General features: G+C 43.1%; 2 protein-coding genes and 1 long non-coding RNA gene across 3 annotated transcripts in view; all 3 read right to left on the reverse strand.

Annotated features, from left to right (window-relative positions):
* Nucleotides 1–367: 367 nt before the first annotated feature.
* Nucleotides 368–5,984, reverse strand: LOC118937714 (interferon a3-like). The gene is made up of 5 exons (XM_090193123.1): nucleotides 5,503–5,984; nucleotides 5,241–5,328; nucleotides 4,875–4,949; nucleotides 2,421–4,744; nucleotides 368–2,095 (listed from the first exon to the last, which is right to left on the reverse strand). The coding sequence occupies exons 2-4, from the start codon at nucleotides 5,325–5,327 to the stop codon at nucleotides 4,574–4,576; spliced, it is 333 nt and encodes a 110-aa protein (XP_090049249.1). The 5' UTR covers nucleotide 5,328; nucleotides 5,503–5,984; the 3' UTR covers nucleotides 368–2,095; nucleotides 2,421–4,573.
* A 1,496-nt stretch (nucleotides 5,985–7,480) lies between these two features.
* On the reverse strand, nucleotides 7,481–9,100 carry LOC110539160 (interferon a3). The gene is made up of 5 exons (XM_021626120.3): nucleotides 8,805–9,100; nucleotides 8,582–8,653; nucleotides 7,944–8,096; nucleotides 7,704–7,802; nucleotides 7,481–7,586 (listed from the first exon to the last, which is right to left on the reverse strand). The coding sequence occupies exons 1-5, from the start codon at nucleotides 8,952–8,954 to the stop codon at nucleotides 7,500–7,502; spliced, it is 561 nt and encodes a 186-aa protein (XP_021481795.2). The 5' UTR covers nucleotides 8,955–9,100; the 3' UTR covers nucleotides 7,481–7,499.
* A 1,805-nt stretch (nucleotides 9,101–10,905) lies between these two features.
* Nucleotides 10,906–26,713, reverse strand: part of LOC149979350 (uncharacterized) — a 41,228-nt gene continuing 25,420 nt past the window's right edge. The window contains exons 3-4 of the long non-coding RNA XR_016485203.1: nucleotides 11,067–11,151; nucleotides 10,906–10,938 (exon numbers count right to left, since the gene is read on the reverse strand). This is a non-coding gene — a long non-coding RNA (uncharacterized LOC149979350). The remainder of the gene's footprint in view (nucleotides 10,939–11,066; nucleotides 11,152–26,713) is intronic.

A 26,713-nucleotide genomic window follows, 5' to 3' on the forward strand; every position in this document is an offset into this window, starting at 1 on the left:
AAACCTCATTGTTGAATTTGCAATTTCCAACTTGTTGTGTAATGTTCATGTCTAATGGCAGATGAGCACTTATACGTTTTATCTACAGCATCTCTTCATATGACAAGGCTTGAAAAGCATTTGACAGTAGATTGTCAACGTGAGTCATGATGATGACTGCTTGTCTAGCTTGCGAGCTAAGATTTTGAACGCTGGATGTTGACTAAATCAGTCCAGTCAAAGCTTTTGCAGATATATCTTGATTTAAGGTCATTTAGCTGTGGCCAATGACCTTGAGCCTTCTTGGATGGGCACTTCTAATGTAACTCTATGGCAGCATCTGTTAGCAATTTATGTTTTTCTTCAATAACGGAAACTCCAAAGCAAATCAGGGGAGAAAATTGGTTTATTGTGAGACGACAAATCAATATGTTATGCTGGGAGGTAGATGTTCAATCTCCCCTGTCCTCAGCTTTTCCCCACTGAACATAGGAACAGGATGCCTTTTATAACCCCCCTCCCCAGCCTGGGGTTGACCAATCAGAAGTCCTTGCAGTACAACGTGGCCAATGGCCACATCCTGCCCCCGACTCAATGTACAGACCTATGACAATATGGCACTGAGTTCAGGAGTGGCATTCCACAGAATCCGAACAGATGTTGAACTGAAACCCAACTCCAATTTACAATTCACTATTGACCATTAGTAGGACTCACTAGGACTCACCGGGCTGGAGAGACACACCGGAGGCCTGGTCCGTGGAGCAGGCACAGGACTCACCGGGCTGGAGAGACACACTGGAGGCCTGGTTTGTGGAGCAAGCACAACCCATCCTGGCTGGATACCCACTTCAATCCAGCAAGTGCAGGGGACCAGCACAGGACGCATTGGGCTGTGAAAGCACACTGAGGTCTGGAGCTTAGAGCAAGCACAACCCCTCCTGGCTGAATCCCCACTTTAGCCCGGCATGTTCGAGGCGCTGGTACAGGATGCACTGGGCTGTGCAGGTGCACTGGAAACACCTTGCGCAGAGCAGGCGCAGGTTATCCTGACCCGAGGAGGCGCACTGGAGACCAGGAGCGCTGAGCCGGCACCACCTTTCCTGGCTGGATACCCCTCTTTACGGGGCAGGTACGGAGAGCATGTACTGCACGCACCGAGCTGTGACTGTGCACTGAAGGCACGGTGCGTAAAACATGGCACTGGAACCGTGACCAACTCCGCTCGCCAACCTGTGTCCCTCCCCAATTTTTTTTGGGGGGGGGGGGGGGGGGGGTTGCCTCTCGTGCTCTCGTCTCTGCCGTAACTCCTGATCTCTCCATCTGCCTCCGCCTGTTTCCAGGGTAGGCTTTTGTCGCCTGCCATGATCTCCTCCCATGTCCACGATGACCTAAACTCCCTTCTCTCCCGTACCCAGGATCCCTTCTCCGCCTGGCCATGCTGCTTGGTCATTTTGTGGTGGGTAGTTCTGTCACGACTTTCGTCAGAATGAGGATCGGACCAAAGCGCAGCATGGTAAGTGTTCATATTTTATTTCTCAAAAAACACTCGAACAAAGTGAAAAACCGAAACAGTTCTGTCAGGTGCAGACACTGAACAGAAACTAAATACCCCAAAAACACAGGTGGGAAAAAAGGCTGCATAAGTATGATTCCCAATCAGAGACAACGATAGACAGCTGCCGCTGATTGGGAGCCACACTCGGCCAAAAACAAAGAAATAGTGCGTAAAACATGGCACTGGAACCGTGACCAACTCCGCTCGCCAACCTGTGTCCCTCCCCAATTTTTTTTGGGGGGGGGGGGGGTTGGCTCTCGTGCTCCCGTCTCTGCCGTAACTCCTGATCTCTCCATCTGCCTCCGCCTGTTTCCATGGCAGGCTTTTGTCGCCGGAAATACAAAATATAAATAATAAATTATTAAAATAAAAAACGATAATTTATTATTTAAATATAATAAATAGACTGACAGGGTCCCACATGATTGTATTCATGCTTTATAAACTGGTAAGGGTGTAGCTTCTGAAATGAGTCTGGATTGTCAGTACAATTGTGCCATAAGGATATCCAATATTTGCAGATGACGTTTCATCTCTTTCCTGATGAGCACTGTAGTTCTGAAAAACAGAACATTTCAAATATTAGTGGGGTGAACTTTCTTGGCAAAATAGTGACCATATTGTCTTGAACAACATAGAATGAACTGGTGCCATATGCATTAAGCTTCTCGGAGTAGGAGAGCTGATTTAGGATCAGTTTTGTCTTCAAGATCACTATAAATAAGTACAGAGGAGACCTGATACAAGATCAGCACTTCTGAGATGCTTAATACATATGTCCCCAGTACTCACTATTTTTTTTAAAGAACACTGCCCCTGTTTACCCTAGTTTATATTCATGATTACATGTATTAAACACATTTCCATACGAAATCAAACTCACCATTTTTCTCAGAACCTTCCTATTCAACTTCTTGAAGTACCGTTTCAGTCTCCTCTCAGGTTTCATGGCAGGTGATACATGTCGGACAAAATGAAACAATACTTTAGCATCATACAGATGTAGGATCTTCATTTGATCCCTTTTTTTCTGAGAATTTTTCTGCACGGCAGGAAATTGAAATTTAATGTGTATTCAATGTTTGAAAAGGATTCTAAAGATTGTAATTTCCACTTTAAAATATCAAACTTGATTTGCCATAATGAAAAATGCATCAAAGCCCATGAAAACGTTCCATGAATTATAATCCACAATAATTTACATTTCTCATTGCTGCAATATTATTTATGTGATGTGGCAAACGGGCTCAAAATCTGTAATAACCCATATCCAGTGCGTTTGGAAAGTATTCATACCCCTTCCCTTTTTCCAAATGTTGTTACGTTACAGCCTTATTCTAAAATGGATTAAAGAAAAAAATGATTCATCAACCTACACACAATACCCAATAATGACAATGGAAAAACAGAAATACCTTATTTACATAAGAATTCAGACCCTTTGCTATGAGACTCAAAATTCAGCTCAGGTGCATCCTGTTTCCACTGATCAGCCTTGAGGTGTTTCTACAATTTGATTGGAGGTAAAATCACCTGATTGGACATGATTTAGAAAGTCACACCCTGCTATTTAAGGTCCTATAGTTGAAAGTTCATGTCAGAGCAAAAACCAGGACATGAAGTTGAAGAAATTGTCCGTAGAGCTCTGAGACAAGATTGTGTCGAGGCACAGATCTGGGGTAGGGTACCAAAACATTTCTGCAGCATTGAAGGTCCCCAAGAAAACAGTGGGCTCCATCATTCTTAAATTGAAGAACTTTGTAACCACCAAGACTCTTCCCAGAGCTGGCCGCCTGGCACAACTGAGCAATCGGGGGAGAAAGGCCTTGGTCAGGGAGGTGACGAAGAACCCGATGGTCACTCTGACAGAGCTTCAGATTTCTACTGTGGGGATAGGAGAGCCTTCCAGAAAGACAACCATCTCTGGTAGAATGACCAGACGGATGACACTCCTCAGTAAAAGGCACATTGCAGCCGGATTGGAGTTTGCCAAAAGGCACCTCCCTGACAAAAGGACTCTCAGACCATGAGAAACAAGTGTCTCTGGTCTTATGAAATATATTTGGCCTGAATGCCAAGCATTACGTCTGGAGGAAACCTTGCACCATCCCTACGGTTAAGCATGGTGGTGGCAGCATCATGCTGTGGATGTTTTTCATTGGCAGGGACTGGGCGACTAGTCAGGATCAAGGGAAAGATGAACAGAGCAAAGAACAGAGATATCCTTGATGAAAACCTGCTCCAGAGCATACAGGACCTCAGACTGGGGCGAGGGTTCACCTTCCATCAGGACAACGACCCTAAGCATACAGCCAAGACAACGCAGAAGTTGCTTTGGGACAAGTCTCTGAATGTCCTTGAGTGTCCCAGCAAGAGCCCGGACTTACGCTAAAATGATCGAACATCTCTAGAGTGACCTGAAAATAGCTGTGCAGCGACGCTCCCTATCCAACCGAATAGAACTTGAGAGGATCTGCAGAGAAGAATGGCAGAAACTCCTCAAATACAGATGTGCCAAGCTTGTAGCATGATAGCCAAGAAGACTCAAGCCTGTAATCACTTCCAAAGGTGCTTCAACAAAGTTCTGAGTAAAGGGTCTGAATACCTACGTAAATGTGATATTTCAGTTTTGTATTGTTATTATGTTTGACAAAATATCTAAAACATGGTTTTTGCTTTGTCATTATGGGGTATTGTGTATAAACTGAAGAGGGGAAAAATCAATTTGATCAATTTTAGAAAAAGTCTGTAAGGTAACAAAATGTGGAAAAAGTTGAACATATGTGTACTTTATAAGTCAATTTCTCCACTTGTAGAGTTAGTAGGCTACAGCTAAACCAGGGCTCTCCAACCCTGTTCCTGGAGAACTGCATTCCTTTAGGTTTTCACTCCAACCCTAATCTACCACACCTGATTAATTAGGTAGTTGATCAACTTAACCAGGTTAGTTACAACTGGGGTTGGAGTGAAAACTTACAGGAGGGTACCTCGACATAAACGGGATTGGAGAACCCTGACCTGAACAGGGATTATACTTTAAATAGACCCGTTACTTACGCAGGAATTAAGGTTCTCAAATTGGTTTTCTAGAATTTTGAGGAAATCGTCCAGGTTTTTCTTGTTCCAGGTGACGGACTTCATATTCCCATCAAACAGTTTTGTGATTTTATAGATGGCCTCGTTCCGGAATCTGACTTTGTCCTCAACCTACACAGGAAGATATAAAAAGAAGATTATAAACAGTATAGGCTTCCGTTATGGCATCAATATAACATTGGGTCAAGACCGCAAAACCAAAGCATATCAGAACATGATTAGTAAAAATTCTAGCCTTTACCTCGGCATCATCTATGTGTCTGTAAAGTGATGTTGGGAAAAAGACTGGGGCATTCTGCTTTGTTATATCTCCTCCCTGGAAAACAATCAATATAGGGTGTTAAGTCACGTGTACTTCAAGAGCAATCAAGACAGACATAAAGTATAGCTTATACTGCAAGTACAGTAGGCCTAATGTAGATAGCGTCTCTTGATATCTCTGTCATTATAGCCTTAGCGCCCTTTTAGTATGTATATTCAAATATAGGCTAACAGTTTTCTAACACAGATGCTAAACATGAAACATATGACTATTTTACTTGGTTGGTTGTTTTGCTGTCCTTAATACATGCATTCAGTCTCATCTTACAGTGTGCTAATAACTCACCATCTGGTCCAGCAGGGAAAGGTATTCTGCGCTCAAGTGACCGTAGTGGTGTCGGCTCCAGTCACAGCAATGACACACGCTCTGCATACTGCAAATAATAAGACAAATACAAGTCCAGCTCTGCATTGTATACATTGTAAACAGCTATTTGTTTCGCTGTTAGTGTTCCAGATAAGTTTGAACATGTTAATTGTGTTAAGTAGTTTTATGTGGAATTGGGAAAGGGAAAACTGTATGGAGAATTTCCCACCGATCAACCTACCGGAGGCGGTGACTTCCGAAAAAAAAAACAAGAAAATCTATTCACATTCTCCTTGAAATCAGCTTTAAATAGATAGATATCGGCTTGACTATTACTAGCGACTATAGGCTATTCGCGAGCTTTGCTTTCAACTGCTAATAACTTCGCTTGAAACGAAAAAAAAGTATGATAATATCGTCGAAGGCGAAAACCCAAACTTCTTAAGAAATGTAGCCATATAAGACATTCATTTAGTGGTTTTCGATCAAAGTTAGTCCGAAATATTGTTCCGTAGTCCTCTGCTGTTGCGCTACAACGGAAAAGTGAATGGGAAACGTCAGCGTCAATACCCACATCTCCCAACTTTCATTTTCACAATGACGTAACCAACTTTCAATTTACTGTTGTCTGCTATGTATGCAATGTTGACAAGCAACGACAACATGATTTGTTGGAACTTTCTATTTTCTTTGTGTGTGTGTGTGTGTGTGTGTGTGTGTGTGTGTGTGTGTGTGTGTGTGTGTGTGTGTGTGTGTGTGTGTGTGTGTGTGTGTGTGTGTGTGGGTGTGTGTGTGTGTGTGTGTCATAGTGCTGTGCACGTTTTTGACTCTGCAAGGTCAAAACTTGGCATTGGTTCATTTCTCCCTTTTTCTAAATAATATTGGGATTAATTCAAAGTCTGGGATTGGGATTGGGAAGTCTGATATTGGGATTAATTCAAATAATTTTCAAAGTCTGTTTAACTGTAAAGATCATAGTATATTATACTGTAGGGAAGTGGTCACCAAAACTGTCTGCACGGCCCTGGAGACCAGCAGGAGAAGGTGCAGGCTTTTTTCCAACCCAGTTCGAAAACACCTGTTCCATCAGGGTCTTAATAAACTCTGTCTTCCTTTCCTGTGGCTGTCCTCGTGAGAGCCAGTTTCATCATAGTGCTTGATGGATTTTGCAACTGCACTTAAAGAAACATTCAATGTTCTAGAAATTTCCCGCATTGACTGACATTCATGTCTTAAAGTAATGATGGACTGTCACTTCTCCTTGCTTATTTGAGCTGTTCCTGACAGAAATATGGCCTTGGTATTTTAGCAAATAGTGCTATCTTTTGTATACCACCCCTACCTTGTCACAACACAACTGATTGGCTAAAACGCATTAAGAAGGAAAGAAATTCCACAAATTTACTTTTAACAAGGCACACCTGTTAATTGAAATGCATTCCAGGTGACTACCTCCTGAAGCTGGTTCAGAGAATGCCAAGAGTGTGCAAAGCAGACATCAAAGCTGGGTGGGTACTTTGAATAATCTCAAATATAACATATATTTGGATTTGTTTAACAATGTTTTGGTTACTACATGATTCCATATGTGTTATTTCATAGTGTTGATGTCTTCACTATTATTATACAATGTAGAAAATAGTAAAGATAAAGAAAAACCCTGAGGTGTGTCCAAACTTTTGACTGGTACTGTGTATATATACTCCGGACTCCGACATATTTCTATGTTTCTTATGTCCATTCATTTTCTTTTAGATGTGTGTGTATTGTTTTGTATTGTCAGATATTACTGCAGTGGTAGAGCTAGAAAAACAAGCATATAGCTACAGCCGTTAAAATATCTGCTAAATGTGTGTATGCGATAAATTACAATTTATTTGATTAAAAAAGATTACAGCTGTAGAGGACACATTTATTTAATTTTAATATATTTCATTATTACAATAACAAACATTTCCTATCAGGTTGCAATAATAAATACAGTATGCAATGGCCTTCATGAATAAAAAAAAAATGCACGGAAACATTGATACATTAGGCTATGTATAGCCTAAGTCAATCACATAACTATTCAGAATAAAAAAAATATTTACTCCTCGGAGTTGTGAATACATGACTACACAATAAATAAATACGTTAAAAAACAAATAAGTAAACATGTAAAAAGATATAGTTAGATATATGAATAGATAAATAGATGTATAAATAACAAATATCTACACAACACACACATAACGCTCATTTGCTACTTAATGTTGTGTCTAGTCTTTGTAGGTGTGCCAGCACCACTGTCCTTATGTCTTCCCAGCCGCTCGCGCTGTAATCCTGCATAAACGAAATACACTTGTTCATTTTTTAGAATAGACACATATTGTATCATCACATAAAAACATCCAGATTTGGTGAATGTACTCTCTTTGTAAGACAACTGGATCAACATACCTCGCGTTTCAAGAAATGCTTCAGGAACTTGAAGTGAAGGCTCATCTTTTTGTTCACTCTGTTGACAGATTTTGACAGTCTAGTTTTCATAGCCTTTACCTGTTAGAACAAAATACAAATCATTCATTTAATATTATGTTTTGATTAACATGTAGCTACTTATATTATAATCAAGAAGGATAGTATAATGTTTTCCTTTTTGCATTACTGTTAAAGAGGCGAAAATCACAAATGACATACGCATTGGTCCAGCTCCGAGGTCTGGCGATAGAGGTCATTCATAAACTTGTCAACTCCTTTCTGGTCCCAGGCGGTGGACTCATATTTACCACTGCTGTACAATTTCTTTATAGCGTTCAGAGTACGCGAAATGAAGGCAATCTGTTCGTCAGCCTAGAAGAAGAGTGATTTGTATTAGTATATGCCTTATGAATTGATGGCAAATATCGAAAAATTATAGCAAATTGTAAATTCGTTATAACCTAATTATATACAGTGCATTCGGAAAGTGTTCAGAACACTTCACTATCTGTACATTTTGTTACGTTACAGCCTCAATTTAAAATGTAATAAATATGATTTAATTCATCAATCTACACACAATAACCCATAATGACAAAGCCAAAACATGTTTTTCGACATTTTTTCTAATTTATGAAAAACAAAAACTGTTTTTTGCTTCTTCATTATGGGATATTGTGTGGACATTGATGATGGTTTTTTATTTATTTGTAATCCATTTTAGAAGTGGTCTGTAACATAACAAAATGTTGAAAAGGTGAAGGGGTCTGAATACTTCCCGAATTCAGTGTTTAATCCACTCTTAGAAAAAAAAGAGTTATGGATAGAACAAAACATTTTTTATGCATATTTCTTACCTTGAAATTATTGACTTGTCTGTATTGTTTGTCAGGGAAAGTGATCTGAGGTCCTCGAGAGACTTCATGACCCTGAGATGCCAAAAAATATAAACAAAATATTGCATTATTATTATTGTACAAAAAGGAGTCAGGTAATTTCAATGAAACACAGCAGCTCATGAAATGTTGAAAAGATGACAAGAGCTCAATGACCAGGAACAAGTGATTAAACATTTTCTACCATTTTCTGAAGCATCGTTATGGTGTTGTTGCTGAACACTTGGAACATGCTCGGAGACCGAGGCAGTGTCTTCATCCATGTGCATCCGATGGTTTTATTCCAGGTGCAAATCGTCATGACCAAGCACATCCAAAAGCTGATTGAACCCATTTTAGCGTAGGTCTACTGTAGTTCTCGGTCTGTCCGCAATCAACGTTGGTGCACTTCCGAAAGATAGACTACTTCCTATAATTCCGACAAAAGTAAGTTGTCCGCAACGGATAAAGATATAACGTGTTCTTCCTGACTGATCAATACCAGTTCTGCCACCCAAGTTCTCCCATGCTCCAACCTGTGTCGATCCTTTATTCAACGAGTCTGCAAGGTGTTCCAAAAGTGAAAGGTGGAAGTTCCCTTACACTTTCATACCTAAGTGTTGTTGTACGTGTGGAGAAAATGCATCGAAAGGACAGGTGCATCGCTCGACTAATTGTTACATCTTGAGCTATTTGCTATTTTATCACGAAATTTTGACCTTTCAACCAGGATTATTTTGATGAAAAAAATAAACATGTGATTCGACTATGGCCGAAATAAATATCACCATATAGAACACATTTAGTTTGGCCTTTCACTTCGAAAACCAAAGTATTTAATGTTTGAAAACGCAACACCTTTTCAGTTGCACACAGAAACTTTGGTGTCAACTACGTTGTAACCACCTGCTTATAGGGTAATTGTGGTTTGTGGACCCCAACTGTCATGTACTGTCATGTTGTCTTGTCTCTGTCCTTTCCCTTCACCCTGTCTCCCTCTGCTGGTCGTGTTAGGTTACCTTTTCTCCCCCGCTTTCCCCCAGCTGTCCCTTGTCTCCTCTAACTACCCATTCACCCCGTTCCCCACCTGTTCCCTTTTTTCCCTCTGATTAGGTCCCAATATCTCTCTCTGTTTCTGCTCCTGTCCTTGTCGGATTCTTGTTTGTTTGTGTCATTCATGCCTGAACCAGACTGTCGTCATGTTTGCTGTAACCTTGTCCTGTCCTGTCGGAATCTGCCGGTCCATCTGAGCCTACCTATGTTTGGTAATTAAAGAAGCTCTGTTTAAGTTGATTCGCTTTTGGGTCCTCATTCACGCACCGTAACACCAACTGTCTATGTAAAGATACAGATCAACCTTGTATGGGTTGTATGAATTACACACTCAACATTACTTTATTTCGTTTTAGAAACAGGTTTGGGTGGTCTGAAATATTTTGATATATATTCTATATGCTCCCGGTTTTCAGAAAAAGACACTGGTAGCCTATGAAGTGCACAGGCAGTACTGACCTTGGGAATACTGCTTACATTTGAGCCTATATTGCGGGGGCTTTTGAATCTGGGCCATTAGGAATGTGTGCGTATGATACTTCTTTCACGTAGATAATCTGTCTCTGTATTCAATAGTCTTGTCTTTAATGGGCTTGTAAATACATATTTTATTTATTCCTCCGGTTATGTAAGTTGATGGGACCTCTGCATCTATTACCTTTCCTCCCCAGCGACTGAAGAGTATAGGCTTTGTTTTAAGAGCGATTGGTACTCTCCATTGAACTAACATTCAAAATATAATAATGATTATGTTGCAGTATATACTTTATATTATTAATAACTACATGAATAAACCATTTTTAACAGTGATAAAATGCCACAATTATTTGATGTCTTTTTTAAAAGTGTATTGTAAAGGCGTTTGTTGTTTTTCATTGAAGATGATGTTGGTATGGTATTATGGTAACATTTCATTGAGAAATTCGTCTTCATTAATCGGTTCATTCAGGTCACACATCTTTACAAAATTACTAGCACATTTCTAACAAATATAAACTGTGTGTGCGTGTGTTTATTCAAATATTATACACACTCTAGAAAAGGGTTCTATATAGAACCTTCAGGGGTGATATATATGAAACAATCAATAAAACATTTTTTGGTTGTATCTAGAACTTTTTACTTATAAAGAACACTATTACTTATAAAACATGTTTTAATAAACTTATGCAAAATGTAACTACAACATGCTACCATGACACGTACATTCTTGGCATTTTTGTTAAATTCGTCTGAGAATGTCTCAGGATGCCCTCTATTTCAACTCTCTGCGCACGAACTGATTTCTGAAAGAAAAAGCAGGAAACGAATATATTTTATTTTATTTTAAAATTAAACATGGCACACACAGGGTTACATCATAGGTATAGGGACCCAAAAACAAACAAAAAAGTAAACATAGGAGATGTTTTACCTCATGTGAAATAAAGTCATCCAGCTGTTTGAAGTAGTTCTTCACCTTGTCTCCAATGCGAGGGTTAAGATGCACACTCATGTTTCTAACCCGGGAAAAATAGTAAACATAACAAATAACTTGAATATGAATTTCCTTGTGAATAATATTAATACAATGAATTACACGGATAATATGATTAATAAGGTAATAGCCTACTGTGTAATGCAATGAACAAATACAACAACATCACCAAGAACCTCCACATTCTGAATATGTCATATTTTGTCGAGCAAGAAGGACCTGCAGCTCCCCTAATGTGATAGTGTTCCATTGTGTCAAGTTTTGTTGAAAGAGTTGACCTGCCAGTTGTGTCACGACTCCGACCGAAGGTGGCTCCCCTTCCCGTTCGGGTGGCGCTCGGCGCTCGTCGTCGCCGGCCTACTAGCTGCCGCTGATTCTTTCCCCCCCCTCCTTATGTGTTTATTGGTTACACCTGTTTTGAGTTTGTTGTAATTAGTTGGGCTTTATTAGTCAGCCGGCCCGCGCGTTTCTTTGTGCGGGATTAATTATTGTAACCTTTGTGTTTGGTGTAGACGAACGTGTTGGTTTATGTTCGTGTAGTTTGCGGGACAGTTTTCGTCCCCAGTGTCTGGGTCATTTGTTTTGAGCACCCAGTGTTTCGTGGGTGGCCGTTGTTCATCGTGTGTGCATTAAAAGAGCACTATATTGAACTATCTGTTTCCTGCGCCTGACTTCCCACTCACGACACCCAGAACGTTACAAGTTGAAACGCAATTCTCAGTGTGCATAGCTTTTCTCCCACCGGTAATAAAAAGAATAACACACAGTGTATCCAATTCAATCAAAGACTAACACTGAATATTTTATAGCCACGCATGATCTTCATATTGGTTATTTAAGCATCACCTATAATGACAACGTTGGAACTTAGACCAATATCCATGCTCCTCTAGGATACAGCTGGGTCTCCCCCTGACCACACACAAACACCACAAAGTCGTAACCCATTTCTACAATTTATATTCTTAAAATTGGATTTTAAACATAACTCTAACATTACAACACTGCTAACGGCTCAGACTAAGACCAAGATGCAGACACAGGAGGCGGATAGTACAAGTCTCAGAGTTTATTATATTACAAGAGGCAGGCAAAAGGTAAGCCAAGGCAGGCAAAAATTCGTAATTCAAATCAGATTCAGGCAGATACAGGATGTTAGGCAATGGTAGGTCAACGCAGGCAAAGATACGTAATCCTGGAAACAGGAGACAATGGGCTGTGAGACAGAGGTTTAGTCCTAGACACATGAAAAGTGGAATGTATACGGAGGGTGCGGGGCAACAGGAGACGGACAGCAGAGGGGCTAAGGATTTTAGAGATGTGGAAATGGCCAATGAAATGAGGGTAAAGTTCACGAGACTCCACCGGGAGGGGCTGGTCCTGAGTGGAAAAATATACCTTCCGCACGAGCCGATAGCGGGGATCAGCGGTCCGTAGGCGATCCGCCTGTCGCCGATACCTAGATGTGGTCTTCCAGGTACTCCGGGCTCTCTTCCAGGTACGGCAACAGCGGCAGACGAACATCGGGGCAGAGGGTATGCTAACTTCTTCCTCTTGCTCAGGAAAGAGCGGGGGCTGATATCCCAAGTAACACTTGAAGGGCGATTAGGGAAGGGTGTTACGGGCATATTCCACCCACACAAGTTGCTGGCTCCAGGTGGTGGGGTTGGCGGAGACGAGGCAATGAAGAGCCGTCTCCAAGTCCTCACTGGCTCTCTCCGACTGACCATTAGATTAGGGGTGAAAACCAGAGGACAGGCTGTCCGGAGACCAAATGAGGGTGCAGAATGCCTTCCAGAACTGAGGACCACGATCGGAGACCATGTCGACCGGAAGTCCATGGATACGGAAGAAGTGCTGCACCATGAGCTGAGCCATCTCCTTGGCTGAGGGTAACTTGGGAAGGGGAATAAAATGGGTGGATAGAAGACCTATCCACCAACGTCAGGATCGTGGTAATGCCATCTGATAGAGAAAGCCCAGTAACAATGTCCAGAGAGATATGGGACGAGGGGCGGTGAGGAACAGGGAGTGGTTGAAGAAGGCCATCCGGAGCTTACCGCAGAGTCTTATTTTGTGCACACACAGTGCAGGCGGCGACGAATGTGGAGACTTCAGGAACCATGGATGGCCGCCAAAAGCGCCAAATGACAGCCAGAGATATTATTCACACAATTGAATGATAATTATTTGTTATTATTTATTTCATGAATGTGGTCCAACTGTTTGCAAAAGTAGTGGTTCTTAGGATTTGAGAGCAACTTCCCCTGTCTCTGTAATGTCAAAGGATAGTGGAGTGTGAATATCAAACAATGATTAAACCTCAGATCCACAAATGAGCTTTTAAAGCATGTCTGCAAGATATTTTAGACAGGCATAGATCAGGTGAGTTTAATAAATAATCCCAACCCCCTGAATATTTTGAGTAAGGTCAAGTATGGTAATTTATCTCTGGATTGTGTATAATTGCAACCAGAAACTGCAAATATCTCAACATCCTTCCTAAATGAGTGGTGGGAGTGAATGGAAACTCAGGAATGTCACTATGAGGCTAAAGATGATTTTAAAATAGCTACAGTGTGTATTGGCTGAGCAGATAGAAAACTCTGCTTGGGATCAACACCATTGCATTCACTCCACATTACAGGCCTGAATGACAAAGTGAAAAGAAGTAAACCTACAGTGCCTTGCGAAAGTATTCGGCCCCCTTGAACTTTGCAACCTTTTGCCACATTTCAGGCTTCAAACATGAAGATATAAAACTGTATTTTTTTGTGAAGAATCAACAACAAGTGGGACACAATCATGAAGTGGAACGACATTTATTGGATATTTCAAACTTTTTTAACAAATCAAAAACTGAAAAATTGGGCGTGCAAAATTATTCAGCCCCCTTAAGTTAATACTTTGTAGCGCCACCTTTTGCTGCGATTACAGCTGTAAGTCGCTTGGGGTATGTCTCCATCAGTTTTGCACATCGAGAGACTGAAATGTTTTCCCATTCCTCCTTGCAAAACAGCTCGAGCTCAGTGAGGTTGGATGGAGAGCATTTGTGAACAGCAGTTTTCAGTTTTTTCCACAGATTCTCGATTGGATTCAGGTTTGGACTTTGACTTGGCCATTCTAACACCTGGATATGTTTATTTTTGAACCATTCCATTGTAGATTTTGCTTTATGTTTTGGATCATTGTCTTGTTGGAAGACAAATCTCCGTCCCAGTCTCAGGTCTTTTGCAGACTCCATGAGGTTTTCTTCCAGAATGGTCCTGTATTTGGCTCCATCCATCTTCCCATCAATTTTAACCATCTTCCCTGTCCCTGCTGAAGAAAAGCAGGCCCAAACCATGATGCTGCCACCACCATGTTTGACAGTGGGGATGGTGTGTTCAGGGTCATGAGCTGTGTTGCTTTACGCCAAACATAACATTTTGCATTGTTGCCAAAAAGTTCAATTTTGGTTTCATCTGACCAGAGCACCTTCTTCCACATGTTTGGTGTGTCTCCCAGGTGGCTTGTGGCAAACTTTAAACGACACTTTTTATGGATATCTTTAAGAAATGGCTTTCTTCTTGCCACTCTTCCATAAAGGCCAGATTTGTGCAATATACGACTGATTGTTGTCCTATAAGACAGAGTCTCCCACCTCAGCTGTAGATCTCTGCAGTTCATCCAGAGTGATCATGGGCCTCTTGGCTGCATCTCTGATCAGTCTTCTCCTTGTATGAGCTGAAAGTTTAGAGGGACGGCCAGGTCTTGGTAGATTTGCAGTGGTCTGATACACCTTCCATTTCAATATTATCGCTTGCACAGTGCTCCTTGGGATGTTTAAAACTTGAGAAATCTTTTTGTATCCAAATCCGGCTTTAAACTTCTTCACAACAGTATCTCGGACCTGCCTGGTGTGTTCCTTGTTCTTCATGATGCTCTCTGCGCTTTTGACGGACCTCTGAGACTATCACAGTGCAGGTGCATTTATACGGAGACTTGATTACACACAGGTGGATTGTATTTATCATCATTAGTCAATTAGGTCAACATTGGATCATTCAGAGATCCTCACTGAACTTCTGGAGAGAGTTTGCTGCACTGAATGTAAAGGGGCTGAATAATTTTGCACGCCCAATTTTTCAGTTTTTGATTTGTTAAAAAAGTTTGAAATATCCAATAAATGTCGTTCCACTTCATGATTGTGTCCCACTTGTTGTTGATTCTTCACAAAAAAAATACAGTTTTATATATTTTTGTTTGAAGCCTGAAATGTGGCAAAAGGTTGCAAAGTTCAAGGGGGCCGAATTCTTTCGCAAGGCACTGTATTCAAAAATAACTCATTCTAAAACATCCAATCGGGTTGCAACATGGCAAAGACAACATGGCAAATTTATTAACTTTTGTAACTAAATAAAACATGCTGTGGCAAATCCAACACAATACATCACAGAGTGAAACTCAAATCAAATCAAATTAAATTGTATTTGTCACATACACATGGTTAGCAGATGTTAATGTGAGTGTAGCGAAATGCTTGTGCTTCTAGTTCCTACAATGCAGTAATAACCAACGAGTAATCTAACCTAACAATTTCACAACAACTACCTTATACACACACTGTAAAGGAATGAAAAAATATGTACATAAAAATATATGGATGAGAGATGGTACAGAACGGCATAGGCAAGATGCAGTAGATGGTATCGAGTACAGTATATACATATGAGATGAGTAATGTAGTGTATGTTAACATTATATGAAGTGGCATTGTTTAAAGTGGCTAGTGATACATTTTGTACATCAATTTTTACATTATTAAAGTGGCTGGAGTTGAATCAGTATGTTGGCAGCAGCCACTCAATGTTTGTGGTGGCTGTTTTACAGTCTGATGACCTTGAGATAGAATCTGTTTTTCAGTCTCTCGGTCCCTGCTTTGATGCACCTGTACTTACCTCGCCTTCTGGATGATAGCGGGGTGAACAGGCAGTGTCTCGGGTGGTTGTTGTCCTTGATGATCTTTTTTCCTGTAGGCCGTCTCGTCGTTGTTGGTAATCAAGCCTAACACTGTAGTCTCGTCTGCAATCTTGATGAATGAGTTGGAGGCGTGCATGGCCACCCAGTTGTGGATGAACAGGGAGTACAGGAGAGGGCTCAGAACTCACCCTTGTGGGGTCTCAGTGTTGAGGATCAGCGGGGTGGAGATGTTTTTACCTACCCTCACCACCTGGGGGCGGCCCGTCAGGAAGTCCAGTACCCAGTTGCACAGGACGGGGTCGAGACCTAGGGTCTCGAGCTTGATGATGAGTTTGGAGGGTACAATGGTGTTAAATGCTGAGCTTTTGTCTATAACAGCATTCTCACATAAGTATTCCTCATGTCCAGATGGGGTAGAGCAGTGTGCAGTGTGGTTGCGATTGCATCTTCTGTGGAGCTATTGGGGCTGTAAGCAAATTGGCTTGGGTCTAGGGTGTCAGGTAGGGTATAGGTGATATGGTCCTTGAATAGTCTTTCAAAGCACTTCATGATGACGGAAGTGAGTGCTACGGGGAGGTAGTCGTTTAGCTCAGTTACCTTAGCTTTCTTGGGAACATGCAAATTGGTGGCCCTCTTGAAGCATTTGGGAACAGCAGACTGGGATAAGGATTGATTGAATATTTCCGTAAACACACCAGCCAGCTGGTCTGCGCATGCTCTGAGGACGCGGCTGGGGATGTCGTCTGGGCCTGCAGCCTTGTGAGGATTAACATGTTTAAATATTTTAATCACGTTGGTTTCAGTGAAGTAGAGTCCGCCGGTTTTGGTAGCGGGCCGTGTCAGTGGCACTGTATTGTCTTCAAAGTGAGCAAAGAAGTTGTTTAGTCTGTCTGGGAGCAAGACATCCTGGTCCACGACGTGGCTGGTTTTCATTTTGTAATCCGTGATTGACTGTAGACTCTGCCACATACCTCTCGTCTGAGCCGTTGAATTACGACTCTACTTTGTCTCTATACTGACGCTTAGCTTGTTTGATTGCCTTGTGGAGGGAATAGATACCCTTTTGTATTCGGTCATGTTTCCGGTCACCTTGCCCTGATTAAAAGCAGTGGTTTGCGCTTTCAGTTTTGCGTGTATGCTGCCATCAATCCACGGTTTCTGGTTGGGGAATGTTTTAATAAACGCTGTGGGTACAACATCACCGATGCACTTGCTGTCTGTATTTTCACGTTTTACAGTGGCTGCATCATGTTATGTGTAGACTTGTCACCAGCAGGGACTGGGGAGTTTGTCAGGATCAAAATAAATATGAAAGGAGTAAAGCCAAGAGGAAAAAGTAGAGGGAAACATGCCTTAGTCCTTTGAAGACCTAACACTCGGTTATCGCTACATTTTTCAGTGGGACAATTACACACATTTTAACGCAAAAGACACACCAGAATGGCTTTCCAAGAGATGTTTAGTGTTCCTCATTGGTCAAGTTAGAGACAAGGTATGAATACTGCTATCTATCAATTATTCCCAACCAAATTGACTGAGCTTGAGAAATTTAACAAACACCATGAGCTCCAAAGGGATTGGGACAGTGACACGTTTGGTTGTTTTGGCTCTGTACTCTTGCACTTTGGATTTGAAATGATCCATGACTATGAGGTTAATGGGCAGTCTGTCAGCTTTAATTTGAGGGTATTTTGTCACGACTTTCACCGAAGGTGGCTCCTCTCCCTGTTTGGGCGGCGCTTGGTGGTCGTCGTCGCCGGTCTACTAGCTGCCACTGATCCTTTTTTCTTTTCTTTTGGTTATGTCTGTTTTGTGTTTCACCTGGTTTCATTTTGGTTAACTAGGGGGATATTTAATCTCTCCATTTCCTTTGGGTTTTTGTGCGGGATTGTTTTCGTTTGACTGTCAGTTAGTTTTAGGTTGCGTTTTCTCTTGTTCATTTTTGAACAGGTGTTTTTTTCCCTGGACTGTCTTAGTAGGGTTTGTGGCTGCTGTTGTAGTCCGGGGTCCTGTTATTTTGAACTTGTTTACCTCTTGAAACTAGGGGGCACTATTTTTATTTTTGGAAAAATAACGTTCCCAAACTAAACCACCTATTTTTCAGGACCAGATGATAGAATATGCATATAATTGACAGCTTAGGATAGAAAACACTCAAAAGTTTCAAAATCTGTAAAAATATTGTCTGTGAGTATAACAGAACTGATATTGCAGGTGAAATCCTGAGAAAAATCGAATATCTGGGACAGGGGTACATTCGGCCCTCCACATCACCTGTCTCCTCGACTTTCTTTTTTGTGAAGATGAAGGAGGGAGGCCTGCGTCCGTGCATTGACTATAGAGGTATAAATTGCATCACAGTGGGGTTCAGTTACCGGCTACCTATCATCGCCATGGCGGTGGAGTCATTCCACGGAGCACGCTTCTTCACAAAACTGGATCTTAGGCGCGCGTATAACTTTGTGCGAATCCAGGAGTGAGATTAGTGGAAAACCACGTTTAGTACCACATCTGGCCATTATGAGTACCTCGTCATGCCGTATGGGTTGAAAAAAGCACCAGCCATTTTCCAATCCTTTGTTGGCGAGATTCTCAGGGACCTGCAAGGGCAGGGTGTAGTGGTTTACATCGATGACATACCGATCTATTCCGCCACATTCTCCGCGCATGTGTCTCTGGTGCACAAGGAACTTGGACGACTGTTGGAGCATGACCTGTACGTCAAGGCCGAGGAATGTATGTTCTCCAAACAAGCCTGTCTCTTTCCTGGGGTATCGCATTTCCACATCTGGGGTGGTGATGGAGTGTGACCGCATTGCGGCCGTGCGACTCCGAGGTGCAGCGTTTTTTAGGGTTTGCCAATTACTACAGGAGGTTTATCCGGGCTTTTGGGCAGGTTGCTGCTCCCATTACCTCACTGCTGAAGGGGGCGCCGGTGCGCTTGCAGTTGTCGGCGGAGGCGGACAGAGCTTTTGGTCGTCTGAAGTCATTGTTTACCGATGCTCCCGTATTGGTGTATCCGGACCCCTCTTTGCCATTCATATTGGAGGTAGACGCGTCCGAGGCTGGTGTTGGCACCATGCTATCACAGCGCTCGGGCACGCCCCCGAAGCTTCGCCCCTGCACTTTATTTTCGAGGAAGCTCAGTCCGGCAGAGAAAAACTATGATGTGGGGGATCGGGAGTTGCTGGCTGTTGTAAAAGCTCTGAAGGTGTGGAGACATTGGCTTGAGGGTGCGAAACACTCTTTTCTCATCTGGACTGACCACTGTAATCTGGAGTACATCTGAGTGGCGAGGAGAATGTATCCTCGTCAGGCAAGGTGGGCGATGTTTTTTTTTACTAGATTTCACTTCACTATCTCATACAGACCAGGTTCCCGTAACGCGAAGGCCGACGCACTGTCCCATCTCTATGATACCCGAGGAGCGGCCCATCGATCCCACCCCCATACTTCCGGCTTCTTGTCTGGTGTAACCGGTATTATGGGAGGTGGACGTGGACATCGAGCGGGCGTCTCGTTTAGAACCTCCTCCACCACAGTGTCCAGCGCGTCGGAGGTACGTCCTGCTTGGTGTTTGTGATAGATTGATCAAGTGGGCCCACACGCTACTCTCCTCTGGTCATCCGGGGATCGAGAGGACAGTGCGTGCTCTTAGGGGGAAGCTCTGGTGGCCCACCTTGGCTAAGGATGTAAGGGTTTATGTTTCCTCCTGTTCGGTGTGCGCTCAGTGTAAGGCTGCTAGACACCTGCCTAGAGGGAAGTTACAGCCCCTCCCCGTTCCACAGCAGCCTCGGTCACACCTGTCTGTGGACTTTCTTAGTGATCTTCCTACGTCACAGGGGAACACTACGATCTTGGTCATTGTGGATCTGTTCTATAAGTCCTGCTGTCTCCTCCCTTTGCCCGGTGTCCCTAAGGTCCTACAGACTGCGAGGCCCTGTTTACAGAAGTCTTCCGGCACTACGGGGTGCCTGAGGATATAGTTTCTGATCGGGGTCCCCAGTTCACTTCCCGGGTTTGGAAGGCGTTCATGAAGCGTCTGGGGGTCTCGATCAGCCTGACATCTGGTTTTCACCCTGAGAGTAATGGGCAGGTGGAGAGAGTGAACCAGGATCTGGGCAGGTTTCTGCGGTCGTATTGACAGGACCGGCCTGGAGAATGGGCGAGGTTCGTTCCAGAATTCACTTCGCCACTCCTCCACGGACCTGTCGCCGTTTCAGTGCGTGTTTACGGTCCGGAGGAGAGGTGTTGGGTACCGGTGGGGGGCATCTTGGACCCATCTCTGCTGGGTGAGTTCCACCGCCTCCATCCTGATAGCCCTGCACCTCGCCCTCTGGGTCGTCCTCGAGGCCTGCGTCCACGTCCACCAAAGGTGGCTCCTCTCTCTGTTCGGGCGGCGCTCGGCAGGTCGTCGTCACCGGTCTACTAGCTGCCACCGATCCTTTTTTTTCCCCTTTTCTTTTGGTTATGTTTGTTTTGTGTTTCACCTGGTTTCATTTTGGTTAATTAGAGGGGATATTTAATCTCGCCATTTCATTTGGGTTATGTGCGGGATTGTTTTTGTTTGACTGTCAGTAAGTTTTGGGTTGCGTTTTCTCTTGTTCATTTTTTAACAGGTGTTTTAGTATGGTTTGTGGCTACTGTTGTAGTCCGGAGTCCTGTTATTTTGAACTTGTTAAATGAAACGCCCTTTTCTTTCGGAACTTGTTTTTCCTGCGCCTGACTCCACACCCACATCTCCTTGGGGAGATCTGACATATTTTCTGAAATTACAACACTTTTTGTAGATACCCCCTCCATTTTAGGGGACCAAAAGTATTGGGAGAAATTAACTTATATGTGTATTGAAGTAGTAACACGTATTTGGTCCCATTTTGATAGCTCCCAATGACTAAATCCAGTTTGCGACTCTACAAACTAGTTGGATGCATTTGCTGTTTGTTTTGGTTAAGTTTCAGATTTATTTTGTGTCCAATAGAAATTAATGGTAGATCATGTTTTGTGTCATTTTGGAGTCACTTTTACTGTAAACAAAAGAAGAATATGCTTCTAAGCACTTCTACATTTATGTGGATTCTACAATAATTTTTGATAATCGTGTATGAATCTTTGAATAATAAGTGAGAAAGTTACAGAAGCTAAAATATTATATCACAAGGACAAAATAAACTCTTACCATTACAACGTTACTTAAAATGATAAGGTTGTCTGTGATGAGATACAAACTCGCTGCCTTTCGTTTGCTAGACGTTCACGTTATATGCCTACCCAGATGCACAAATAGATTGTTTTTTTGCGTTGTTTGTCATTTATTTTTTTACTTGTCTTGGCACCACACCTCTCCCTCTCCCTCTCCCTACCATCTCTTACGACCGGAAATATCTACTGGACATCAGAACAGCGATTACTCACAACGAACTGGAAGAAGCTTTTTTCTTTACAAGTCTGACGAGAAAGACATACTGATTTCCCAGGAACTCATCACTAAGCTAAGGACCCTGAGATTAAACATCTCCCTCCGCAACTGGATCCTGGACTTCCTGATGGGCCGCCCCCAGGTGGTAAGGGTAGGCAACAAAACATCTGTCACGCTGATCCTCAACACTGGGGCCCCTCAGGGGTGTGTACTTAGTCCCCTCCTGTACTCCCTGTTCACCCAATAACTGTGTGGCCAAAAACGACTCCAACACCATCATTAAGTTTGCTGACGACACAAAGTGGTTGGCCTGATCACCCACAACGACCAGTCTAAGGAGGAGGTCAGAGAACTGGCAGTGTGGTCACCGGCTTTCTAATCACCACCGATCCATGTTTCATTTTCATTTTGTTTTGTCTGTATTACACACACCTGGGTTCTCGCCCCCGGAGTGTATCACGGAACAGCTGCCGGGTGCCAGGGGTTCCTACTCCAGCTGGAGCTCTACCTGACAGCTGTTCAGCCGGCCCCTTTGGGACGTGAGCTCCTTCATATCCTGCCTGACTGGAAAAGACCTGGAGTGGGCCAACACCATCTGCGGAAGGGAAGGCCCGACTCTGGATGACTACGAGTTTTCCCCTCATTCCCAGCATAAGGCGCTAGTAGATTCAGGCGCAGCTAGGAACTTTATTGACCTCTCCTTGGCACATAGATTAGGGATCCCTATTGTTCCTGTTGATGTTCCCTTACCTGTACATGCCTTAGATAGTCGTCATTTGGGGTTGTGGCTAATTAAGGAGGTCACAGCTCCCATTGCTATGGGAACACAGGGGGGTCACGAGGAGAAACGAGGACTCTCCTGCGTTTCCTGTTGTGTTGGGCCTTCCCTGGTTGGCCTCTCATGATCCTATTATTTCGTGGCAACAGAGGGCTCTCAAGGGATTGGCCTGTCAGTGTTCAGGGAGGTGTGTAGGTGTTTCCTTAGGTGCCACTATGGTGGAAAGTCCAAACCAGGTTTCCACCATGCACATTCCCCCCGAATATGCCAATTTGGCACTCGCCTTCTGTAAAAAGAGGGCGACTCAATTACCACCCCATCGACAGGGGATTGTGCGATAAATCTCCTGGTAGGTGCTGCACTTCCAGGAGTGACGTGTATCCTCTGTCACAGGAGGAGACGGCGGCTATGAAAACATATGTCGCTGAATCTCTGGGACAGGGATACATTCGGCCTTCCACTTCACCTGCCTCCTCGAGTTTATTTTTTGTGAAGAAAGATGGAGGTTTACGCCCGTGTATTGACTATCGAGGTTTAAATCAGATTACGGTAAAATACAGTTACAGCACCTCTCATCGCCAGTATGACAGAGTCATTGCACGGGGCGCGCTTCTTCACAAAATTGGATCTCGGGAGCACTTACAACCTGGTGCGTATCCGGGGGGAGGGAGATGAGTGGAAGACGGAATTTAGTACCACTTCTGGGCACTATGAGTACCTCGTCATGCCGTATGGGTTAATGAATGCTCCATCAGTCTTCCAATCCTTTGTGGATGAGATTTTCAGGGACCTGCACGGACAGGGTGTAGTGGTGTATATAGATGACATTCTAATATAGTCTGCTACTCGCGCCAAGCATGTGTCCCTTGTGCGCAGGGTGCTTGGTCGACTGTTGGAACATGACCTATACGTCAAGGCGGAGAAATGTCTGTTCTTCCAACAGTCCGTCTCCTTCCTAGGGTACCTCTTTTCCACGTCAGGGGTGGAGATGGAAAATAACCGCATTTCAGCCATGCTTAATTGGCCGACTCCAACCACGGTAAAGGAGCTGCTGCAGTTCTTAGGGTTTGCCAACTACTACCGGAGGTTTATCCGGGGTTTTGGTCAGGTAGTGGCTCACATTACCTCCTTGTGGAAGGGGGACCGGTGCAACTGCAGTGGTAAGCTGGGGCGGACAGGGCTTTTGGTCACCTGAAGGCTCTGTTTACTTCGGCTCCCGTACTGCCTCATCCTGATCCCTCCTTGGCATTCATAGTAGAGGTGGACGCGTCCGAGGCTGGGATAGGAGCTGAGCTGCTCAGCGCTCGGGTACGCTACCAAAGCTCCGCCCCTTCTTTTCGAAGAAGCTCAGCCCGGTGGAGCGAAACTATGATGTGGGGGACCGGGAGCTGTTGGCTGTTGAGGTGGACGCAGACATCGAGCGGGCGTCACATGCAGAGCCCATTCCCCCTGAGTGTCCAGCTGGGCGTCTGTACGTTCCGTTTGATGTCTTCGATCGTTTGATCTGTTGGGCTCACACGTCAACCTCCTCTGGTCATCCTGGCATCGGTCAGACGGGGTGCTGCCTTGCTGGGAAGTACTGGTGGCCCACTTTAGCTAAGGACGTGAGGGTTTATGTTTCCTCTTGTTCGGTATGTGCACAGTGCAAGGCACCTAGACATCTGCCCCGAGGGAAATTACAACCCCTTCCCATTCCACACCGACCGCGGTCACACCTATCGGTGGATTTCATGACGGATCTTCCCCCGCCACGGGGAAACACCACGATCCTGGTCATTGTGGATTGGTTTTCTAAGTTCTGCCGCCTCCTTCCTTTGCCCGGTCTCCCAATGGCTCTACAAACTTCTGAGGCCCTGTTCACCCACGTAATCCGGCACTACGGGGTGCCTGAGGATATAGTTTCTGATTGGGGTCCCCAATTCACATCTAGAGTCTGGGGGCGGTACTGTCACGACTTCCGCCGAACCCGGCCACTCTCCTTGTTCAGGTGGTGTTCAGCGGTCGACGTCACCGGCTTTCTAGTTACCACCGATCCATGTTTCATTTTCTTTTTCTTTTGTCTGTATTACACACACCTGGTTTCAATTCCCATATCAGGTTCCTTATTTAACCCTCTGGCATACATTTCTGTTCTGTCCATGATTGTTGGTGTCTTAGTGGTTGTTGTAGGTGTTAGTTTGTATGTATTTTCCTATTTGAAATATTGCTAGAATTTTTGTGAGTAAACTCAGTTGTGTTGCTCAAACCTGTGTCCTGCGCCTGACTCCGCTAATCTCTGCACCCAATCACTGACACGGGCCAAACAGGCCCCCATTAACATCTATGGTGCTGTATTGGAGCGGGTCGAGAGTTTCAAATTCCTTGGTGTCCAGATCACCAGAAAACTATCATGGTTCAAATACACAAAGACAGTCGTGAAGAGGCCACGACAAAACCTTTTCTCCCTAAGGAGACTGAAAGGATTTGGCATGTGTCCCCAGATCCTCAATCATTTCTACAGCTGCACTATCGAGAGCATTCTGACCGGTTGCATCACTGCCTGGTATGGCAACTGGTCTTTATCTAACCGTAAGACGCTACAGAAGGTAGTTGGTACGGCCCAGAACATCACTGGGGCAAAGCTTTCTGCCTTTCGAGAACTATATAATAATAGACAGTATCAGAGGAAAGCCTATGAAATTGTCCGAGACTCCAGTCGCTCAAGTCATCGACTGTTTTCACTGCTACCGCACGGCAAGCGGTACCAGAGCGCCAAGTCTAGGACCAAAAGGCTCCTTAACAGCTTTTACCCCCAAGCCATGAGACTGCTGAACAATTAATCAAATGGCCAGAACATTGACACCCACTCCTCCATTTGTTTTGTACACTGCTGCTACTCGCTGTTTAATATCTATGCATAGACACTTCACCCCTACCTACATGTACAAATTACTTCAACTAACCTGTACCCCCGGCACACTGACTCAGAACCGGTACCCCTGTAAATTTCCTAGTTATTGTTATTTTTATTGTGTTGCTTTGAATTATTTGTTACTTGTTTATTTGGTAACTATTTTCTTAACTCTTCTTGAACTGCACTGTTGGTAAGGACTTGTAAGTAAGCATTTCATGGTAAGGTCAACACTTGTTGTATTCGGTGCATGTGACAAATAAAGTTTGATTTGATTTGAAATATCATACCCCATCTCCAAAAAAATGCAAACCTCGGCAGTTACTGTAATGCTGTTAGCATGTCTTGGGGGTATGATATTTGTGCGTCTTTAACTTTCTCACTAATCATTATTCACGATTCATTCAGGATTGCTGTAATCATGTCCGATCCTGTCTGTTTGTTTGCCATGGTGCTGAAATGTCTTCTTATCTTGCCTCCACTGTGGACGCATTTAAAGGGTTTCCCAGCCGTTATGCACGGGTTGTGTGATATCATCAGTCTTCAAGTTTTAAGACACAACAACACTGTGTGACATTATCAGGCCTATCTAAGGACCTTTTTATTAGGCCCATATGTAAATATGTTAGATTAAAAATATATTTCAGCTGTTAGAGGTCACATTAGTTTATTTCAAATGTATTTAATCGTTACAATAACGAACGTTTCCAATATTGTTGCAATAATAAATACAGCATGCAATGGTCTTCATAAATACAAAAATCAATGCATGAAAACGTTGATACATTTTCTATAGCCTAAAAATACCTAGCACATAATACATTATTCAGTATAAAATGTGTTTTACTTCGCAGAGTTGTGAATTCACATAATAAATAAATAAAACATATATAAAAATAACCGTGTAAATAAATAGTTGAAAAAATAGAAGTATAAATAAATAATCTCTACACACACACGAGGCTCATTGGTTAGTCAATATTATTGTGACTAGTCTTAGCATGTGTTTCAGCACCACGTTCCTTATGCCTTCCCAGCCGCTTGCGCTGTATTCCTGCATGAACGAAACACACATGTAATATTTTAGAATAGACACATGTTGTGTCATCACATATGAATATATCCTTATTTGGTGAATGCACTCTCTTGGTAAGACAAATTGACATACCTCGCGTTTCAAGTAATTCTTCAGGAATTTGAAGTGAAGGCTCATATTTTTGTTCACTCCTTTGTCAGATGTTGGTAGTGTAGCTCTTATAGCCTTTACCTGTTGGAACAAAATATAAGTCATTAATGTTATGTTATGATTCGTTTAAATCACATTATACGGCAATCTAAAAAATATAGGATAATGTTTGCCTTTTGGCATTAATGTTAATAGAAAATCACAAATCACATAGACTTACACATTGGTCCAGCTCCAAGGTCTGGCGATGCAGGTCAATCATAAACTCGTCAACTACTTCCTGGTCCCAGAAAGAATCATAGTTATCACTTCTGTACAATTTCTCTATAGCGTTCAGAGTTTGCGAAAT

Source organism: Oncorhynchus mykiss, chromosome 12 (genome assembly GCF_057628025.1).
Source record: "Oncorhynchus mykiss isolate SJ-2025 chromosome 12, ASM5762802v1, whole genome shotgun sequence".
In the NCBI taxonomy this organism is placed as follows: Eukaryota; Metazoa; Chordata; class Actinopteri; order Salmoniformes; family Salmonidae; genus Oncorhynchus; species Oncorhynchus mykiss.

Bases quoted from the DNA above. Each gene is read 5' to 3' on its own strand.
- LOC110539160 (XM_021626120.3), bottom strand. From the start codon at position 8,954: ATGGGTTCAATCAGCTTTTGGATGTGCTTGGTCATGACGATTTGCACC. The intron at 8,654-8,804 runs GTAGAAAATGTT...TTGGCATCTCAG, and splicing joins TAACGATGCTTCAGAAAATG to GGTCATGAAGTCTCTCGAGG. The intron at 7,587-7,703 runs GTATGTTGATCC...TCGTTTATGCAG, and splicing joins AGCATTTCTTGAAACGCGAG to GATTACAGCGCGAGCGGCTG.
- LOC118937714 (XM_090193123.1), bottom strand. From the start codon at position 5,327: ATGCAGAGCGTGTGTCATTGCTGTGACTGGAGCCGACACCACTACGGT. The intron at 4,950-5,240 runs GTGAGTTATTAG...ATTGTTTTCCAG, and splicing joins TTTCCCTGCTGGACCAGATG to GGAGGAGATATAACAAAGCA. The intron at 4,745-4,874 runs GTAAAGGCTAGA...CTTCCTGTGTAG, and splicing joins GACACATAGATGATGCCGAG to GTTGAGGACAAAGTCAGATT.